Source organism: Zootoca vivipara, chromosome 5, assembly GCF_965207765.1.
Source record: "Zootoca vivipara chromosome 5, rZooViv2.hap1.1, whole genome shotgun sequence".
Lineage (NCBI taxonomy): Eukaryota > Metazoa > Chordata > Lepidosauria > Squamata > Lacertidae > Zootoca > Zootoca vivipara.
Genome location: NC_142588.1, coordinates 34277019 through 34296661, shown reverse-complemented (window position 1 = coordinate 34296661; position 19643 = coordinate 34277019). Strand labels below are relative to the sequence as shown.

Sequence of the window (19643 nt, the reverse complement as noted above, 5' to 3'; positions counted from 1 at the left end):
ACAGACACTTTGCCTGGATAGGTTTGTGTCTGCTGAAGTTGTGGGCTGAAAAGCCAATGAACTAACCACAAAAATGGAAAGAACTGAATCTGCAAATTAAGGAGATTACCTGCACCGCTAGTAAAGGTTGTGTGTCTTCCACTTCAATGATCACATCTCGTCGAGGTGCAGCTGACAGAAGAGTGACTGCAAATCAAACATTCCATAATGATAAGCAACTCATGGTAAAAAAATCACACCTGTAAACTCTTTCTTAGTCACAATTCTAGCCTTTATTTTTCCAGTTGCTATCTCTCTTTGTCTAGAAAAGTCTAGAGCCTGCACCATATTGTCAGCTGCCTAGAGCTCAAACAAACATGTACACACAAAAATATTCCTGTACTTTTGTGTGGATTTTATTGTATGCCACTTTGGGAGAAAATCTTGCCTAGAAAGTCAGGCTTTATGTTAGGGGGCAGGCTTTATGTTGGGGGGGGGGCAGAACCAAGTTATCTGTAACGCAATTGGTCAGTTAGTTAAGTATTTTTATTTATTTCCTTGATTGGGGGGCAGTTATGCCCATGTAGCCAACAAGGTTATTCCATATGTACAATGGAATCCCCCCCCCAAATCTGTTCTGGGAGGGGGAGGAGAAGTTCTACTGCACCACTGTGACAACTTAATTGGATACAACCCGGGTTGGATCCAACTGTTAGTCATACGGAGGTCTCACTGAAATTAATGTATGTATGTATATATATATAATGACTAACTTCAGCCCTGTTGGTTTCAGTGGGAATGTAACTGGCTTAGGTTTGAGCCAACCCCCGTTTGCTTTCCATCAGGGAGCTGAAAACTATTAATTCCATATCTTTGCTGCTTTCTGAACTTTCTGTCATTATGTGTGAATACTAGGGATGGACTTAATCAGTTTTGTTTCAAGACTGTGACAGTTTGGCATGTGTACATTCGTAAGTATATCCTTTCCTGTTTCTACGTTAATCTACATTTTAAAAAAAATCCACACAATAACTTGTTTAAATACATATTTTCTCTCAAAACATGTATTCCCTCAAAGTACCCATTTCTAAATGCATCCCCCAATATGCAGAGAACTGCACCACAAAATCTGAAGCAGTATAAAAAAACCAAAGGAAAACTGCATTCAGGTCCCCACACCAGTCCAGAAGATATTGGTACAGTCAATTTGTATCAAAATTCACAAATAACGATTTCCTCAAGCATCCCTAGTGAATACTGGCTCTTCAAAAGCGGTACTGCCAGTCAGTCTAACATCCATGGGAAAAGTTGTCTCTACAAGCTTCACAAATGAATGGGAGCTACAGAAAAGTTGGTGTACATTTACTTCAAGAGATCGCAAACATGCAATGTTTCCCACAAATTGTGTTGATTGTTACAAGAACTACATCCGAGAAGAAAAATGTCATTATAATGGGAGCTCTACCTTTCATCTGTGGTGCAATGTCGGCTTTCGTCGCATAAGGATCACAGCGAAAACGCTCCAGTGCCCCAATGGTACATTGTCCCACGATAGGTTTACGGCCAAATTGTCTGTGGTCTATCACTTTAATAACTAGTGATGGCGTGTACATTTCCTCTTTGGGCAGCGACTAGTTTTTAAAAAAACAAAAACCAGAACACAGTTCCTTAACTTAAAACAAATACAAATACACACTTCACAGGATTCCTTTGCTTTTGAATGAGCTGTACAACCTGTCCCGGTTTTTGCAACTCTTAAATGTTGTCTGTACCAAAGCGGGATGTGGGTGGGCCAACTTTAAGAACAAAAGGGATGCATGGATGGGGATGCTAAGCTTTCTCACACCCAAAACTTATTTCTGTGCAAACTCTACCCCTGAGTGCTTCCCTTTCAGCTGGGCTCCAGGACTGGATAATGGAATAGTTTCATTTTTATTTTTATTTTACTTGAAGGCACCCACAGCAGAGATCTCTATACATCCATTGTATAACCTTGAATCTAGCTTGGGAGCAACTAACAGCCAGTTTGTGAGTTTATGCTGTTGTATATAATCAAGAACGGATGGGAAATCCATTGGGCAAAATGTACAGCATTCTTGCAGTAGGCATGAATGCACTTGCAAGGGCATGCAATTGCCATCTGTGCTATGCGAGTTTCCCACCCTCTTACACAGCCCTTCCCTGGATGGGCATGCAAATATACATCCACATCTAATGTCAGTGCCACTGCGCATGGCCATCCATGTGCAACAACGGCTTTCCACAGTGCTTTGCTGCACACAGGACTCTCTAGAAATATTTAAATTACCTCAAAGGCAATTTCCAGGGTGGGTTCATTTACTCAATCAGAGCTGCCCCCCTTCATGAGGTTGTCACCTCGTTCTGCCACTGGTTTCCCTGGCCTCTAGGGACAGAAGAGGGACTGGCGGAAAAGCCTGAGAGCAAGAGGGGATGTGTTCCGCCATGCAGCTTTGCTGCCGGGTGTGGGGGGAAGATCTTCCCCGCCTGGTGGTGTGGCAGGGTTTTGCACCAGCTTATCCTGAAGGAACGGATTCAAAGGCTCACTGGCAGGCAGGAGGGGGGATTCAGAAAGACTCTCTCCCCACCCTCTGTCCATCAGGGAAGACTCCATATGGAATTTGCACTCCCATCATGGGGATGACAGCGGGCTGTTTAGCCTCAGGTGCCGAAACGCCTCAGGCCACCCGACATCCACTGCTATTGCTCTAATATGAGCATACTAATTCAAATTCCCCCCCTTTACCAGTAGCACAAGTGTGCTACAGATCTTCAATAAAAGAGAATTCAGCACCATACCACTGTCATGCAGAGAACAGATCCAGGAAAATTTGGTGTCTTCTTCAGGTTTTTAATCACAACAGATTCTATCATTTCACCTCCACACTCTACAATGAGACTAGGGGAAGTAACAGAAGCCATTTGGTAGCTTTTCATGTTGCGCAGTCCCCAGGCAAGGATCTGTTTCAAACAAAAAACAAAGCAAACACCGTCAACATTGCTAAAGGAAAACATGCTCTGTTGCAAGGGTCTCCAACCTTATCAGACCTAGGAACACACTAAGAAACCCGAGAAGCGGTCATGAGCACCACCTCAAAACAGTTCAATGATTAAATATCCATTTTTTGTCACTCATTTAAACCATGAATTAAGTTACAGATTTATATCACTGGGAATGTTCTCAGCTGCATGCACTTACACAGAGCTTGGTGCATACAGTGCTTAAACAAGCCATACTTTATGGCATATTGTCACGTCTGCTTGTGACCACCATATAGAGCAAACACCTGTCCAATGTGATGAAATGGGGGACAGAACTCATCCCCTCCCATTTGTATAATGAACAGTGTGCTGGAGCTGGGTTCAAGGAAGTAGAGGACCCACATTGGTAAGACTACATTGTATAAATGTGAGCATTTATGCAACACTTTTTGTAAGCACTCGGAGTCCATCACTCATGGGATCTCATTGCAGCCCTGTAAGATAAGCTGGTACTGTCATACCCACATCACATATGCAGGGCTGAGAGACATTTGATAACCGAAGGCTAAGTTCATGACTTTGATTACATTTGGACAAGGAACTTCCCAACTCACTTCTCAAGCATTCCATTGGCTACACATCTGGTGACAGTTTACCATGAACAGACCTTTATCTGTTGCCATCAACCTGGGGTAGAAGCTTGCACAAATAAAGCCTTATACCCAAAAACATTGTGAACACTTTAATGCTTCTTGATCCAAAACAGCACACAGCCTTATGAATATCTCACGTTTTGGCATGGCTAGCACCTTATACATGCAGGTACCGGTATCTATGAATTATTGTGAATCTTATTAGGCACATGGCCCTGTGCATCATTGTCCATTTTCAAGTAACAACAACAATACCTCAATAACAGTCCGTTGAACCACGGGTCTGATTCCTTGTGGCACCATATAAAGGTTTGATGCTTTTTTGGAAGGAAGAATTGGAAGGTTGATTCCACCCTGCTCAAAGATACAAAGAAAAGGGTTTCTTAATGTATATAAAGCCTAAGTCATACATAGCAATCATCTTGTCAAGGTGGTTTTAGGTCTGAAATCAATATATTTGTTTTCTGTTACCTTTTCACTCAGCAAAAGCTCAGCTGCTAAAAGCACATCTCCACAAGCCTTGCCCCCATTCATAACTGGATACCAGAGAAGTTTTGGACTGATGTCAATATCTGGATTGAGCTTGATCATAGGACAGCAAGACGTTCTTCCAAGGAACTCATCTTTGCCCTGCAAAAATGGACGAATCCAAAATGGTGAATTTGTACCCACCTGTTATGTAATCAAGGGGAAATCTGGAAAAAAAAGCTGCCACCTACCACTTGGTCACTATCAAAGAGTTCAACAACTACATGAGGAGGGTTTTGTTCTACAGTGTAGGGATCTCCAGAGATTTCAATTTCATCAAATATGACAGTTTGATCCCATGTTGGGTTCAATGTTGACTTGATGGTTTCGGTTGTTTTGCTTCGGTGAAGGAATGAAACATGAGCATACGGATCTAAAAAACCACAGGAGAACAGATAGGGTATAGTGATCCATTTTTAAAGACTGACTTTTAAATTCCCATTCTCTCTCTCTCCCATAATTGACAAACAAAAGTTGATCTGACAAGCCGGGTGTCTGCCAACCCCTGCTATAGATATGATAGACAATCCAATTTAAAATTACTCTTGTGCATGGTAATTCTTTAATACCTTTAATACCTTTGCGTCTAAGGCACAACACCTAAGACACATGAACAATAGAGTCATTTCACCTGCAACTTAAACAGTACATCCCACAAACTGAACACACAGATTTGACATGAGTTTAAAACATGCTTATTTATGGCCTTATTATGAAGCAGAGGTGAATGATTAAAGAGCTCTAGGCCTCCTATTAGAAAGACTTTTAAACCATCAGGGCCTCTGAAGAAGATACCTGATTATGGGTATTAGCACTTCCTGTAAAAATTGTTATTACCCAGTGCCCAGAGCAATGTCAAATGTTAGATGGAGGCCATCCTCACTGACCACTTAACAAGGGATCTAATTTCATTTAACTTTTTTTGGTCGCTAACAAGAAAAGGCGTTAAATGCATTCTTTGAAGAGACAGGTTTTCAGAGGGTTAAGGGAGAAAAAATGGGACTGGGGAGTGGACATGAAAAAAATCAAGATAAACTCCCAAAGCCTTGAACATTTCAATCTTACTGCTGCAGGAAAAAAAGAATGGACTTGCTTTGGCAGACAAATGTGTCCTTTGGATTTAATAGATCCCCCAGCTCCAGCCTAAGTACCTGAAAAGCTGTCTTTATCCAAAGCTATTAGATTTCTTGCTTGATAGATATAACATCGAAGGTGGTAACTGTAGACTCCTAAAAAGGGGGGAGGAAATCAGCTAAATCAGAAGGCTGTAAATGAAATAGCAACTTCACCTGTTCAGCTCTAAACTTCAGCAACCTTGCCTGGCGCCGTGGTGCGAACTATCCCTCCGGCGCCCGCCCCCCACTGTTTCCGAGCACGCGGCTGTCTGGAGGGCGCAGCGCGGCTTTCACGGGCACCACCCAGCCTTGCCTTAGGGCCGGGCCCTGATCCCTGCTTCTTCCCATCACTTGACTTGGTGTGCTTTCCATGGCCATTCCCCCACCCCACCCCGCCTGATTTTAGTGGTCCACAAGCTTCGTTCAAGTGGTTGAAGATGCGAGGTGACGTATGCAATACATCCTTTAATTTCCTATATACTGCATTGTTTTTCATCTGTTCAATGGAATTCGAATAGTATTGCATTGAAATACAACATATAAGAAATTAAAGAAGCAGTAGAATTAAAAGTCATCCAGCACCTAGGATAGCGCATTGCAATTGCTACCACACAGAAAAAAAATCATGAAGTGGTTCGCCAAGAGACCCTCAGCAATTTTCAAGTGGTCCATAGGGAGAAGGTGTCTGAGAATCACTGGTTTAGCCTACTGTGCCACCAAAATCATGGTTAAGGTATCTGCTTCTTAACCACATTTTGTAGCCAAGGTTTGTTACAGGTTGTGGTTAAGGCGAGAGATCCATGGAGAGGCAAAAATAGTTATTAATATTTTGATCACACAGAGAAAGCTGCATCAGATGATGAAAAGGGTAAGGCCTTTAGAAAACTAGTCACGCAGCCAGAACAAAAAGTCTTGCAGCACCTTAAAGAAATATACAATCTCAAATAAGGAATTTCACATGAACTTACTGTCAAAGTTGCAAGAGATTATAGGAGTGCTTGCACCGAATACACGTGTTGCTGCTGCCTCTTTGGTCTTCTCAGAAGATTTTTCTCCCTCATCAATGCTTGTATCTGCTCCCTAAGATGATATGCATATTATTATTGTTTCTCATTTATAAAACCTGAACGGAAAGCCCAATTATTGATTCAGATACTCCTGGAAGGAGATGTAGTTGCTGTTTTAAAAAGCACACCAATATTTATTCACTCATGTGGGTCCAAAAGAGTAAAGTCAGGACCCTAAACCAGTCACACCCAGAACACTTCAAAGAAAGGAAGAGAATGAAATTCACTTCTACAGGCAATTGATTATCATAGATAGTAAAAATAAGCAATTTCTATTCCTTGATCCCTTCCACCACTCCTAGACATAATTGCCCATTATTAATGCATTCTTACAAGGTCAATGCTGTTAGACAAAAGTTCATCAAAAGACTGCATGAAGAGATGAAAAGTTACGCCTCATGTTTAACTTCACATGTAGTTTGGGAGGAAGAAGACTGAGAGAAGATAGCTTGGGATGATCGTAAGTATTCTGGAGGCCCTGCTTTATGCTGAACTTTCTATATTGCTATTTCAAGCTGCCGGATGAAAGCATTAATTGCCTTCACATAATCCAGCATTTTACAACCTCTCCTTATACATTGCTTTCAATTATTCCATCAGGTATAGTAATATATATATACATTTCAAACTCTGTTGCATTCCTTTTTCTCTCTACAGCAGACAGACTCATCTACAGCATTTTGGCATTCTGCTGAAAACTCTCCCACACAGTCTTAGTAACCTTCAAGTACTAATTTAGAATGCAGGAATATAGAAATGTCCCTCATGAAGTCAGACCATTGATTTATCTAACTCAGGGCTTAGCCATACCTTTCACCTTGCCCTTTCCAAGCACAGGCCTGTGCTGTAATGTTCCATATCCAAGTCTTTTGCAGGGTTCCCCCCCCCCAAACCGGGAAACCCGCTCATTGAATCAGAACAAAGTCAGTTTGGGTTTTCCACAGGCTGCTGTCTGCTCTGTTTGAGCTTTAAAGAGAAGGTTTTTGTGGCGCACTCAGACACGGAGCTTTAAATCACGGACCATGCCTGGAAAGAGCAGAGGAAAGGAAAGTGTGGATAAGCCCTCAGGGTTACCTACGCTGAGAGCTCATCCAGACTTGTACTTGTCCCATGCCTAGAAAGTATGAATCTGAGCAGTTTTCTGTTCATGAACAGTTTTGCCCTTACTCCATCACTTCCCCAGAAAACTCACTCTTTAGCAACAAATTGGAGCAAACATCAATCCAGAGAAAACCCAATTGACATTTGCTCAAATTCAGTGGTAAAGATGGGGTTTTCCAAGAGGAAAGTACCGTAGCAGGGCAAGGGCAAGTCTGGGTGAGCCCCAACTGACACCGACTCTCCATGATTTCCAAAGGGGCCTCCTTTCAGCCCTACCTGGAGATGCCAAAGATTGAACCAAGGACCTTCTGTTTGAAAAGCAGATGCTCTGCCACTGAGCTACATTCTCATTTAACTTTGAGATAATAATTAATGCTGAAGTTAAGCGGCATAAACAAGCCAGCAAGTTAAGTTCCTCTTACTTACAAGAGCTCCTTCAAGCTTAAAGATGGCTGCTGAACCACATGTGTCAGAAGGAATCATTTCTCTCCTCCACCGCCTGCGGCGGAAAGTGTCGGAACTGCGCTGCTTCCAGTGAAATTTCCATCCAATCAGTGATGCAAATTCCCATCCTTCTTGATCTTCATAGGGTGTGGTTCCCTAGAAGGCAATTGCAAAAACTCAATCCACAATGGGCAGAATGTAGGGTTAATGACAAACTCTGTAATCAATTCATGCTTTATTTTCTGACACGCCATTATTTTTCTAAATAAACACACACAACGTTCTAGTGAATGCCAATGTTTGGTTGCAAGTTATATTTAGCCATTTTACCCTTGATGAAACTGTTTGGTTTGGATCTTTTCTGCGTCTTCGAACCAGCCTTCTTCTTCTATGAGTATGATACATTTTCTCTGCTGCAACCCAAGACTTGGGCTTATCATCAGGGGGAATGGTAATTCCATATTCCCAAGCTAAAATAACACAGATAAAATAAGAGATGGTTATCATAACAGGATTCTGACTCAGTGACCAATATGGTAGCTGATTTATCGAATTCTTGGCTCTGACAAGCCAAACCACACTAATTCGCCACCCCTAATTATTCAAATAACTTATTGTATAATGTAGTCCCCTGGTGTAATTCTATAAAAAAAAATCACCATTTACCCCAATGTTTTTAGTTCATCTGTGTATTATACTGAGGTTTTACTGTTTTTCTAAATATTTTGATTAGACTAAAAATCACACCATAACTAATGTAACTTATTTCTTTGGAGCACAGTGGTGTACATATTGAATAAGCAAAACCAAACGTGTATTGATGCTCCAAAAGCTGTTTGTGAATGCCTATGGGTCACACTGCAGGACTTATGATTTGTCCCCAATAGCTGGCACTTCACCCCATGCCATCATGCCAACTCTCCTCGAATTTAAACAGATTTTGCCATGCAGCATAGAGGTCTGCATTTTGAGGAGCAGAAGTTCAAAGAACAATTTGGAATGCAGAAACAATTGCCTGGTGCTAGCCCACGGATTAAGAATCTGACATGAGAGGCATTCTGTCCATTCTAACCCTTACCTTTTTCATCCACTGCTCGGTTAACATCATATATCCAAGCATCATCATCCCACATCCAACCTGGAGGACAGGTTATTTCACCTGGTGGTGGTGCTTTTTCTCCATTCTTTGAAACAGAAAAGGCAACACACACTTACACACTCCAAGTAGTAATGACTACACATAACACACATCTAAACTTAATAGGATTTCACACAAAAATTAAAGCAAAAAATTTGGACAACCTTTAAGACTTAAATCTAGTCCACAAGAACAAGACTTTTTGTTGTTTTGGAGGCATGAGATCAACAAAAGTCGACCCTCAAAAGTAGCCTTGTTGTTTTTACTCTAGGCTTGCACAACTTGGGTCCCAAATGCAACACACCAGCCATGAATTTTGGCCTGTCAGTAATAATAATAATAATATAATAATAATAATAATAATAATAATAATAATAATAATAATAATTTATTTATACCCCGCCCATCAGGCTGGGTTTCCGCAGCCACTCTGGGCGGCTTACAACAGAAAAATGAAATAAAATAATTAAATATTAAAAGCCTCCCTAAACAGGGCTGCCTTCAGATGTCTTCTAAAAATCTGGTAGCTGTTTTTCTCTGGTGCTGGCAATGTCTCTTATTCCAATCCCAGGCATGCATCTAACACAGAAACTATATAGATCCCCTGATTGGTGCTTAATAGGTTGTATTTGGCTTGGTTGTACATGTTTTACTGAAATGATGCTGTCCTCTGTACGAAGTGGGAAGTTGCTATTAAATTGTAATTCCACTTCCACTTTGTCTAATCAGTTCACTCCATCGCCTGCTTTAAATTTAGTGACATGCATTCTGTTTTTATACTGCAATTTGGATTTTAAGTATATTTTGCAGTGAAAACTAACAAACTGCCTTAACTTACATGCATGGCAGCTGTAACCTAAAGAGAAACTATTGAAATTAAACACTTTGGCTCATCAAAAGCATGATCCTCACCACATCTGTAAAAGCGTCTTCAGCTGCTTTCCATTCTCCTCCAGGATAACGGCTTTCATTTTGATACACTTCATCAGCAAACTCAGTGTGACCAGCATCTGCTTCTGTCAGCAAGCTGTGAAACCAGAAGCAGACCTTCCAACTATTGTTAGGTGCCAAAAGATGCTCACTGGACACATTGCACTGACAGAATCATGCTGTGCCCACCTGTCAAAGTGACTCATTGGGGTTCGGGAATTCAGGATCTGACCTATCAGCAAGATCCATTTCCCAGAGTCCCACAACCACTTAGGAACCACTTATCCACGAGCAGCTGCCACAGAGCTAGAAGAACGTTCAAACAAGCCACGTGGTCCCATGTGGGTAAGTGCCATGTGATCAGATCTTTTAATTTTTCTTCCAGCTGCCAGGATTTGAAGCCAGTTTGACACCCTGATTAAGTGAGAACTTTTACGTACGGTAGCTTTGACTGCAGTCAACATTGCTGCCAATGAAAAGCTTACAGGTTAATGCAGGGAAATGCAAAATTTGTTTCCAGGAAGAGAGGGAAAGGCAGCATGTGTTCTTATTCATGGTGGCTTATCATAGTTAAGAGCATATTTGCAGCTAGGAATGGAAGAATCTGCCAATTAGAGGTGGGGAGGAATTTACTGGTTTGTGTGTTCTTGTTTTTATTGTGTATTGTGTATTTTGTGTTTTTATTTTTTATTTTTATGTTGTGAACCACCCTGAGATCTGTGTATGAAGGGCTGTATCTAAACTTAATGAATAGTAATAAACAATAATTTGGGTTCTCACATTTTCTCATATTTTCTCTAGTCCTAAATTCAGTTCCCTACATTTAGCAGCAATTTGCCATTTTCTTGTTCAACGTTTTTAGTGTGAATTTCTCCTGGGAAACACCTTTTTAAATGCACTTTGTCTAAAGTATGCACTTCTGCAAGCACTTTCCCCTTATATAATGCATTGTGTATGGCATTTTCACAAATATCTTTATTTTTATGCACATTTCCTTCCAACATATGCATATTTTTGTAAACACTGGTTAGTTGGAGAACTGTAGTGCAAAAGTTGGATGTGTGTGCATATGTGTGTTTCAGAAAGTGGGGGTTTGACAGATTCAGTTTTAATTGCATATTGAATCAAATTTCTCCTTCATCTGTAGCCAATGGAAACCCTGACATAGTTTTTTACAGTCTTGATCCATTGGGCTGTGTTAGAGGAGAGCTTTAGGAGAAGAGGCTGCTAGATCTAACACCCTTGTAGGGCAACTTCATGGGACCTAAATACAAGTTATGTTAATAGCACGGTCTGCAGCCACATCCGGGTATTTTAAATACTGGTAATAATAAACCCAATTTTTATTGGGACCACAACATGTGGTGAGGAGGGGAGGTTTAATTTCTGTATTTCAATGTTTTGTTGGAAGCTGCCCAGAGTGGCTGGGGGAACCCAGCCAGATGGGTGGGGTATAAATTATTATTATTATTATTATTAATTATTTTATTATTACCTTCTCAGCTGTGATCCCACTGGAAACAAGCCCTCATGCTGCAATTAGCATAAGGGGTCTGTGGAATCTGTATTAGGATTTTCTATTGTTAATTGCAGCACAGCTGATTGCCAAGCACAACCATTAACACAACATATAGTCAGAGAGTCTTGAGAGTCCCATGGACTGCAAGACGATCAAACCTATCCATTCTTAAGGAAATCAGCCCTGAGTGCTCCCTGGAAGGACAGATCGTGAAGCTGAGGCTCCAATACTTTGGCCACCTCATGAGAAGAGAAGAATCCTTGGAAAAGACCCTGATGTTGGGAAAGATTGAGGGCACTAGGAGAAGGGGACGACAGAGGACAAGATGGTTGGACAGTGTTCTCGAAGCTACGAACATGAGTTTGACCAAACTGCAGGAGGCAGTGGAAGACAGGAGTGCCTGGCGTGCTCTGGTCCATGGGGTCACGAAGAGTCGGACACGACTAAACGACTAAACAACAACAATAGTCAGGTCCACAGATTACCAGGGTGGCAGTCATGGAGAAAGTGGACTGTGTTGGAGTCTACCTAAGGGTGTTAGCTGATTGGGGTTGCCAATGTGACCCAGGCCAATGATAACCACTCCAGTAAAAACTTTTTTTGGGTGGGGGGGAAGGATATTTCTCTGCATGGTTAGACTTGGGTCCAAAGCACATTGGCAGTTTGTGAATAGTCTCACTAGGTAGGAATCAGTGGCAACATTTTTTAATATTTTGAAACCGCGAAGCTATTCCAAAGTGCTGAAATGCATAGTTGCAATCCGGAAACTATTATTCCTTTCCTGTCTCCTAGGCACTGTCTAGATAAAGAAATGGAGGAAGAAGGCGACGAAGATGATGGAATTTATGGAACTGGCTGAGATGACCGGACGAATCCGCAACCAGGGAGAAGAAGCGATGGAAGAAGAATGGAAAGATTTTAAATTGTATTTAAAAAAATATGCTAAAGTAATATTTTAGACTAGAAATTAAGCTGTAAATAAAACTGTGGAATATGTGAAGATGTTATTTAGAGGGAAAGAATGAGTTTTTTTATAAGGTTAAGATTTTGATATAGAATTTGCTAATTAGGAATGTGCATAAGAATCACAGGAAAGGGAACCCGAGGAGGTCCCAAATATACAATGTGAGGAGATAAGACATAATGTTTTATATGTTCTTGTTTTTTGTCTGCTTTTTGTATTTGTATTTTTCTTTTTTACCTTGTTTTTTTCTTACTGTGTTTAATGTTTTGTTAATCTTTTTTTCTGGAAAATTAATAAAATATTATTATTAAAAAAAAAAGAAATGGAGGAAGAAGGCAATTAAGCAGGCTGCCAGGAATCATTTGTGGTACTGAATTTACAATGAGCTGTAAATGATCTGCAGCCAGTACTGTAAAGCGTTTCTTCCATGGTACAGTGGATCACATTATTCCATAAAGCACATTATCACTAATGTAGCACACTCTTATTCATATATGCCTTTTAAAAAACACACACAAAAAACCACGTATATACAATGTTATTAAAAATACTACTACAATAGAGGAAAACACTTCATACCAAAGACACTCAGCTATTTATAGCGGGGATCAAGAAGCGCCTACAACTGTTCTATACTGCCATCTGTTGGCCAAAATACAGTTTGTAGATTATTTCCCGCCCATTGAAAGGCTGCTTCTTATTACCTCAAGCTGTCTTTCCAGGAGGCTTCCCTTTCCTTTGAAATAGCACTTGAGAGGCACTTCAATCAATGCGAATGAACATTCCGGCCAGCATAGATTATCCAAATTGTGCTACGAATTGGATTGGAGCCAATTTCACCTCAGATGGGGAAAGCATCTTAAGGCTATAATCTTGCACTCCAATCGCCACCACCATCATAATCGTTTATTACAGAAGATTTATTCTTTACGCCTCAGAGGTTCAAATCCCTGCTCAGCCACAGAGTATCGCTGGGTCATCTGAGGCTAGCCGCCATTCCTAATCCAATTTGCAGGGTAGTTGTGAGCATAAAAGAGAGGAACGATGAGCTCCTTGAAATTCGGGGAGGGGGGATATTATTAATAAATATTTTTCTCCAAGCACTAATTAGAGCTTGATTAGCACAAGGTCACTGAGAAAGCCTCGCGTATCAAAGCTACTTCCAACCTGATGAGGAACCATTGTGTCAGAAAAGCATGTATTCTGTATGGAGCAGGCATAGGCAAACTCGGCCCTCCAGATGTTTTGGGACTACAGTTCCCATCATCCTTCACCACTGGTCATGTTAGCTAGGGATCATGGGAGTTGTAGTCCCAAAAAATTTGGAGGGACGAGTTTGCCTGTGCCTGGTATGGAACATAGTTTGAGTGTGCTTTACACTTTGTTTAAAGAGGAAGGGTGGGACACAACCAGGAAGTATGAAACATCTGTCCAAACTAACTGTGTAAAAGCTTGCTAAAATGCTGTTCCTCCTCTTTTTTAAATGGACTATAAAATAGTGACTCATCCTGTAATATAGCACAGACTGCCTTGCCTCCCAAAATATGTCAGTAAGGTTATATTAATGAAATTACCAGTGTGGACATATCCAAAGACAGGACTGACTCCACTGTTACTCATGACAACTATAAACATCTTCACTTGGGAGTTCCTAATGGAGCTGTTTTGTACTGAAACTTGGCATTTTATTGCCTCCCTCTCTTTTCGCAAGAGTTTTGAAATTTCCTTAGCAGGAAGTTGCATAATCCCCTCCCTTTGTCTTATTGTAGAGGAATCCAAACGAAAAACTGACCCTCTTTCAGGATCAACAAACCAGTCGCCTTTCCAGTCCCATCCTTTGGGAGGCAAAAAGTACTCTCTTTTCAGTTTTATTTTTCCTGTGACGTCGGAAAACTTGTGGCGGCCAACGAGTCCGGAAGTTCCCCACTTCCCAAACATAAGTGCCTGGTTTTCATACTGTTGAAAAAGGAAAATAAAATAAAAAATAAAGCAACTGTACGGACTGCAGAAAAAAGTTTTATAAATTAAATACAGAATCTATCTCCTTGACAGTACAGTGATGCCTCGCTAGACGAATTTAATTCGTTCCACGGGTCTTTTCTTATAACGAAAAATTCGTCTAGCGAATCCCATAGGAATGCATTGAATTTGTATTTATTTTTTTGCCCATAGGAACGCATTAATTGAATTTCAGTGCATTCCTATGGGAAACCGCGATTCACTAGATGAATTTTTCATAAAACGAATTCGTCTAGCGAGGCAACCTCCGCTCGAAAAATCCTTCCGTTAAGCGGAAATTTCGTTAAGCAGGGCATTCGTTAAGCGAGGCACCACTGTATATGAAACCGTCTACTCAGTTAGACAACTGGTTCCTCTGAGTCAGCACTGTCTACACTAGGCTAACATTTTTTGGCACATTTGAAATTTTGAGAGAGTGACTTTTAAAAAGTTTGAAAAGAGGCTGTATACCCAAAATGCTAAATATGGCACCAAAGGATAAAAGTGATACAAAAATCTCTTCCCTTTGACGGGACTGGTGGGGCAAAGGTTCTCATGTACACCTGATCTGGCATCTGAGGGCACAAATCCTTGGGACGCTCTCCTCTGCACACACCTGTGAAATGAGTGGGAGCTGCACCAGCACCATTGAAATGGGGTGCGCTTTTTGCATGACTCCCATTCATTTCAATGGTGCTTGTGCAGGAGAACTTCCTGGTGGACTGTGCCGTTACAATTCTTTGGGGGAAGATGCAATAAATAAATAATAAATTCAAATCCCTGGGGCCTTATCTTAAATAGTAATCTTTACTGCACATACCATTTCAGCAAAGACGCTAAATGTTCCTTCTGCGAAGCTATTAAACTTTTTTTCTACTGCACTCAAGCCAAGCCAAAAACTAACTCGCAACTGTGCGGGTATTTTGCTGCCGTCGTTTTTGTCCTGTGGATACTAAACAAAACATACACACACACACACACACACAAAAAAAAGTGGTTACTTTCCCATGTGTCAGAAGGACTAACAAAAGATATACAATAGAAATATTTGTAGCCTGTGCCCCAGTGACAGCTTATTGACATTTATGTGCCTGGCCAACATTTTCCTGTGCCAGAGGTGACTTCATAATGGTAGGAAAACTTAAGGTGTTGAAAATTCAGCAGTATCCCCAAATCAACTTTTAAATAGAGCAGTTTCCCTACATTTAGGAGACATTCATAGCCAGACTGTTAATTCTTTTCCTGTTATTCCATTCTTGGCTCTTATCTAACAATGTGTTTACTCCTGCCTATTTCTGAGAACTTGGCAGTACCAACTGCTAATATTTCCTCGCCATAAGTGGTCTGAAAAGCAGTTGTGTGATGTGATGTTTGTATGAGTGTATCCACCACTACAGATAGCAGAGAAGCAGTTCCCGCTCTCCAAATTACAATTGTAGACATGCCTTAATCTTACCCTGGACTTTTAGAATATGGAGTGTAAAAAGGCCCTTTCAGAGGAGCCACACCTCATGTATCTGAGTGGGTTGCTTTTCTGAGAGGGAGGTCAAACACAAAAGAAATGACTCACACAAAGGTGGGCAGCCATATGTTGGGGATGCCCCAGCCCTGGTTTTCCTGCAGCGGGCAGGAGGTTGGAACAGATAAGCCTATTCTGTGACTCTGCGCAGAGCTACAGCAGGCAGTCTTCATGAGAGAAGATAGGAATGAATGAATGCAGTGCCAGTTAATGAGGCACAACATGGTGCCAGAAGGATAGGAGCTTTTCTAACCCTACTGTTCAGCATGGGGAGGTGGTGAGTGATGCAGATACGACCATGCAAGCATATGGTCGCTGACCTAATGACATTGGCAGCCTGTGCCCATGCCAGGATGACTAATAATAATAATAATAATACTAATATATTACTTATACCCTGCCCATCTGGCCAGGCCTCCCCAGCCACTCTGGGCAGTTCCCAACAGAATATTAAAAACATGATAAAACATCAAACATTAAAAACTTCCCTAAACAGGACTCAGCAACCATTGCTTGCACAGCACTGGCAGTGGCTGTCTTATACACATGCACTTCTACCACAGCAAACCGCTTCAACGGCCACCACTGACTGAATCATCAAGTTGCACCTGAGGCAAAGACCCTGTGTATTTACCCACCCCAGCAAAGCCGGGTTGGAAAAAGACAGTCCTCCTGAATACAGGCAGAGACCGTTTTGCGTGGGGGTTCCGTTTTTGACCCCGTGTGCAGATGGTGGAGTGTGCATAAGCCCCCCCCCCGCCCTGCCCTGCCCCCCTTCTCTGGGTCTGAAAGGACCCGCATATTGGCGGTTGCGCATCAATTGGATGCACCTAAAACGGTTGCCTCCTGGAGTCAAAACCAGGGGTGACAGAGCTTGGGAAAGCTCCAGGTCGGTGGCAGCCCTGAAGTCCTCCAACCTCGCCCTGTCCCAATGAGCACAGCGTTTCTGCCACTGGCAAAATGCAACTGCCTCTGCCTCCTGCCCACCACTGGTGAGAACACACGGAGACAACAAGCAGTCCCCTTCCTTGACAGATGAGTGACTTTGGACTTTGAAGCCTCTGTTTATTTATTTTACTCCATTTGGTTATTGCAAATTAAGAGGAAATAGATCCGTACACACTTTGTGTGCATGTACATGGAAAGCATAAATTTATTTCAGTGTTATGCTTTCAAGCATCTCTGCCAGGACTATTTCCAGTAGTGGCATTCTGTAGTGGGCTGACTCTGAAAAGGACTGCTCTCCAGGCCACAGATTTGAACAAGCACTGGAGACCTAACCATGTTGAGCAGACAAGTGTTTGGCTTAGGTTACCTTTAAGAAGATGGTCCGGGACTTCCCACAAAATTTCCCAGAGGCCCCAGGACTTGTGGAATATAAAACCTCGTGGGCAGGAATGCGAGCGTAGGCAAGTCTCTTCTCCCCCCGGATCATCCAAACGATTATGTCAGGCATGCTGTTCTGTGGCTGTTGTGTTGCAATGAGAGGTGAAATGAGTTTTTGCAAAATAACATTATTTCCTATTAAAAGCATTTGTGGACTCACATTATAGGGGGAGGGGGAAGGCACTACAGATAATTTGCTCTAAAGAATTATATCACTTTCTACAGTAACAGCCCTGTACAAAGGGCACCAAAAAGATACAGCAGGGCAGCAGGCATTCTAGTATGTTTCGTATATTGCCCAAGTTTGTTATTGAGTATGCACTCAAAAGGGCCAATCCCAGGTCCCTGACGTGGTGGCTATATTAAACATGTAAAACAACAGGCAATTTTTTTTAATACACAAGACTTTCTGTCTTCAGCCCAACCATATGCTATATGGGAACAGAATATGGAGAATGTAATGGTGACCTCGGTATGGCCTAGTTTCCATGTAATGCTAAACCATGGTTTAATAAATTACAGTTTGTCAATTCACCGTTTGTTGGGTCGTCTAAACCCTGACCAGCACTTTAACTGTGGTTTGCTTACTGACAAGACATCATGGCTTGTTGTTTACTTACAAACCTTGGTTTGTTTTAACTACGGTTTGGCATCGCCTATGACTCCCTCCTTTTTTCTTGAATTACTTCTTGCAGTAACTTCTGATCAGAGGGTGAAGAGGCACATTTGCAAGGTAAGAAGACTTTTGAAAAGCTTTGTGCGTCCTCCCTATTATAGTGCTGGGGTAGGACAAGAGCGCTGATGTGGGAGGCTAAAATGCTTCGGTTTTTCCTCCACAATACAATATTGAAGCTAGCACTGTAGAACACTGGATACTGCTAGTCTGCCTGCCTGGCCTGAATGTGCGAGTTTGCTTCTGCTTGCCTGCTGGAGCCTGTCCGCCTCCTGCCTGTACGAGTGATAAGCATGTGACCTCTATGTACCTGTCTGCCTGTTTGTGTACTAGCAATGCCCACCGCTGGCATGCGACTCTCAAAAGAAAGAAAAAGTTAGCTCATTATCAATACAGAGAGAACAACCTCTTCAGATAGTAGTATTAACTTTTCCAACCAATCCTCAATTTCTGTCAGTGTGGCTTTGATATCTGTGGCTTCGCTCCTCATTTTCAGAGCTGCCTCCTGAATCTGTCTGATCGATTTCTCCCGCAGTTTGTAGATCTGTGTATCGAGGACTGTGACATTGTGTTTGCCTTGCTGGCATGGCAATTCCTTGCTGAAAGAAGAAATGAGTAGGCTTTCTTAGTAACAAACACACCAATCGACCAACGGTTTGTGGGAACGGCTGTGAAACCTGATGTCAGTTTTCAAATAACATCACAAACCATGGTGTGTAAGGCACTGGCTCAGAAGCTTTGCTCCCTCCCTGAGGAACTGGGGCACTTCTTAAGCAGAAGGAACCGATCTCTGTAAGCAGCACTACTGAATTTCTGGGCAGTTGTGAAGAGGGAAGATACAGGGCAACTTACCTCAAGTCCTCCATAAGCTCATCTATTAGCTTCAGCCACATTTCAGTCAACTGGTTTTCCGAAACCTTTGCTTGTATTCCTGATTTTAAGGCTGTCAGGTTTGTTTGCTATGGAATTAAAGAGTTGGGTAAGTCCATATGTGCTACTCATTTGCAACCTTTCCCCGCAGTGAGATTCTCTCATGGGTGTTACAGAAAACTATTTGTAAAGCACACCAAACACACAGTCAGATCCAGATCTAAACATATTCAGAGTTGACCCACTGAAATCAATGGGGCTTAAGCTAGTCATTGTGACTTAAGTCTTAAGTCTCACTTGTTGCTTATTTTCATTTTCAATACGCACTCATGTACCATATTCATAATACCAGAGTGGTTCACAAAATACATACTAAAACTATACCCAATACCTTTGATGTAGTTTTGTTCCGTTTTCATGCTGTTATAAGAATTTATACTGCTGTGACTGTTGTGACCTTTAAAGCCCTAAATGGCCTCGGTCCAGTATACCCGAAGGAGCGTCTCCACCCCCATCGTTCTGCCCGGACACTGAGGTCCAGTGCCAAGGGCCTTCTGGCGGTTCCCTCACTGCGAGAAGCCAAGTTACAGGGAACCAGGCAGGTGGCCTTCTCGGTAGTGGCGCCCGCCCTGCAGAACGCCCTCTCACCAGATGTCAAAGAGAAAACAACTACCAGACTTTTAGGAGACATCTGAAGGCAGCCCTGTTTAGGGAAGCTTTTAATGTTTAATAGATTATTGTATTTCAATGTTTGTTGTT

General features: G+C 41.9%; 1 protein-coding gene across 4 annotated transcripts in view; it reads right to left on the bottom strand.

Annotated features, from left to right (window-relative positions):
- The window catches only part of MYOF (myoferlin), a 75292-nt gene that overhangs the window by 18122 nt on the left and 37527 nt on the right, over positions 1–19643 (bottom strand). For all 4 annotated transcript variants that reach the window (XM_088670340.1, XM_035137401.3, XM_088670341.1 and 1 more), the window contains 17 exons: positions 18867–18973; positions 18421–18613; positions 17271–17423; positions 15257–15388; positions 14231–14394; positions 9938–10052; positions 8966–9071; positions 8218–8357; positions 7870–8043; positions 6244–6355; positions 5312–5389; positions 4352–4533; positions 4104–4262; positions 3888–3986; positions 2797–2958; positions 1445–1610; positions 110–186 (listed from right to left, as the gene is read on the bottom strand). In XM_088670340.1, coding sequence (XP_088526466.1) covers positions 110–186; positions 1445–1610; positions 2797–2958; positions 3888–3986; positions 4104–4262; positions 4352–4533; positions 5312–5389; positions 6244–6355; positions 7870–8043; positions 8218–8357; positions 8966–9071; positions 9938–10052; positions 14231–14394; positions 15257–15388; positions 17271–17423; positions 18421–18613; positions 18867–18973 — 2319 coding nt within the window. The remainder of the gene's footprint in view (positions 1–109; positions 187–1444; positions 1611–2796; positions 2959–3887; positions 3987–4103; positions 4263–4351; positions 4534–5311; positions 5390–6243; positions 6356–7869; positions 8044–8217; positions 8358–8965; positions 9072–9937; positions 10053–14230; positions 14395–15256; positions 15389–17270; positions 17424–18420; positions 18614–18866; positions 18974–19643) is intronic.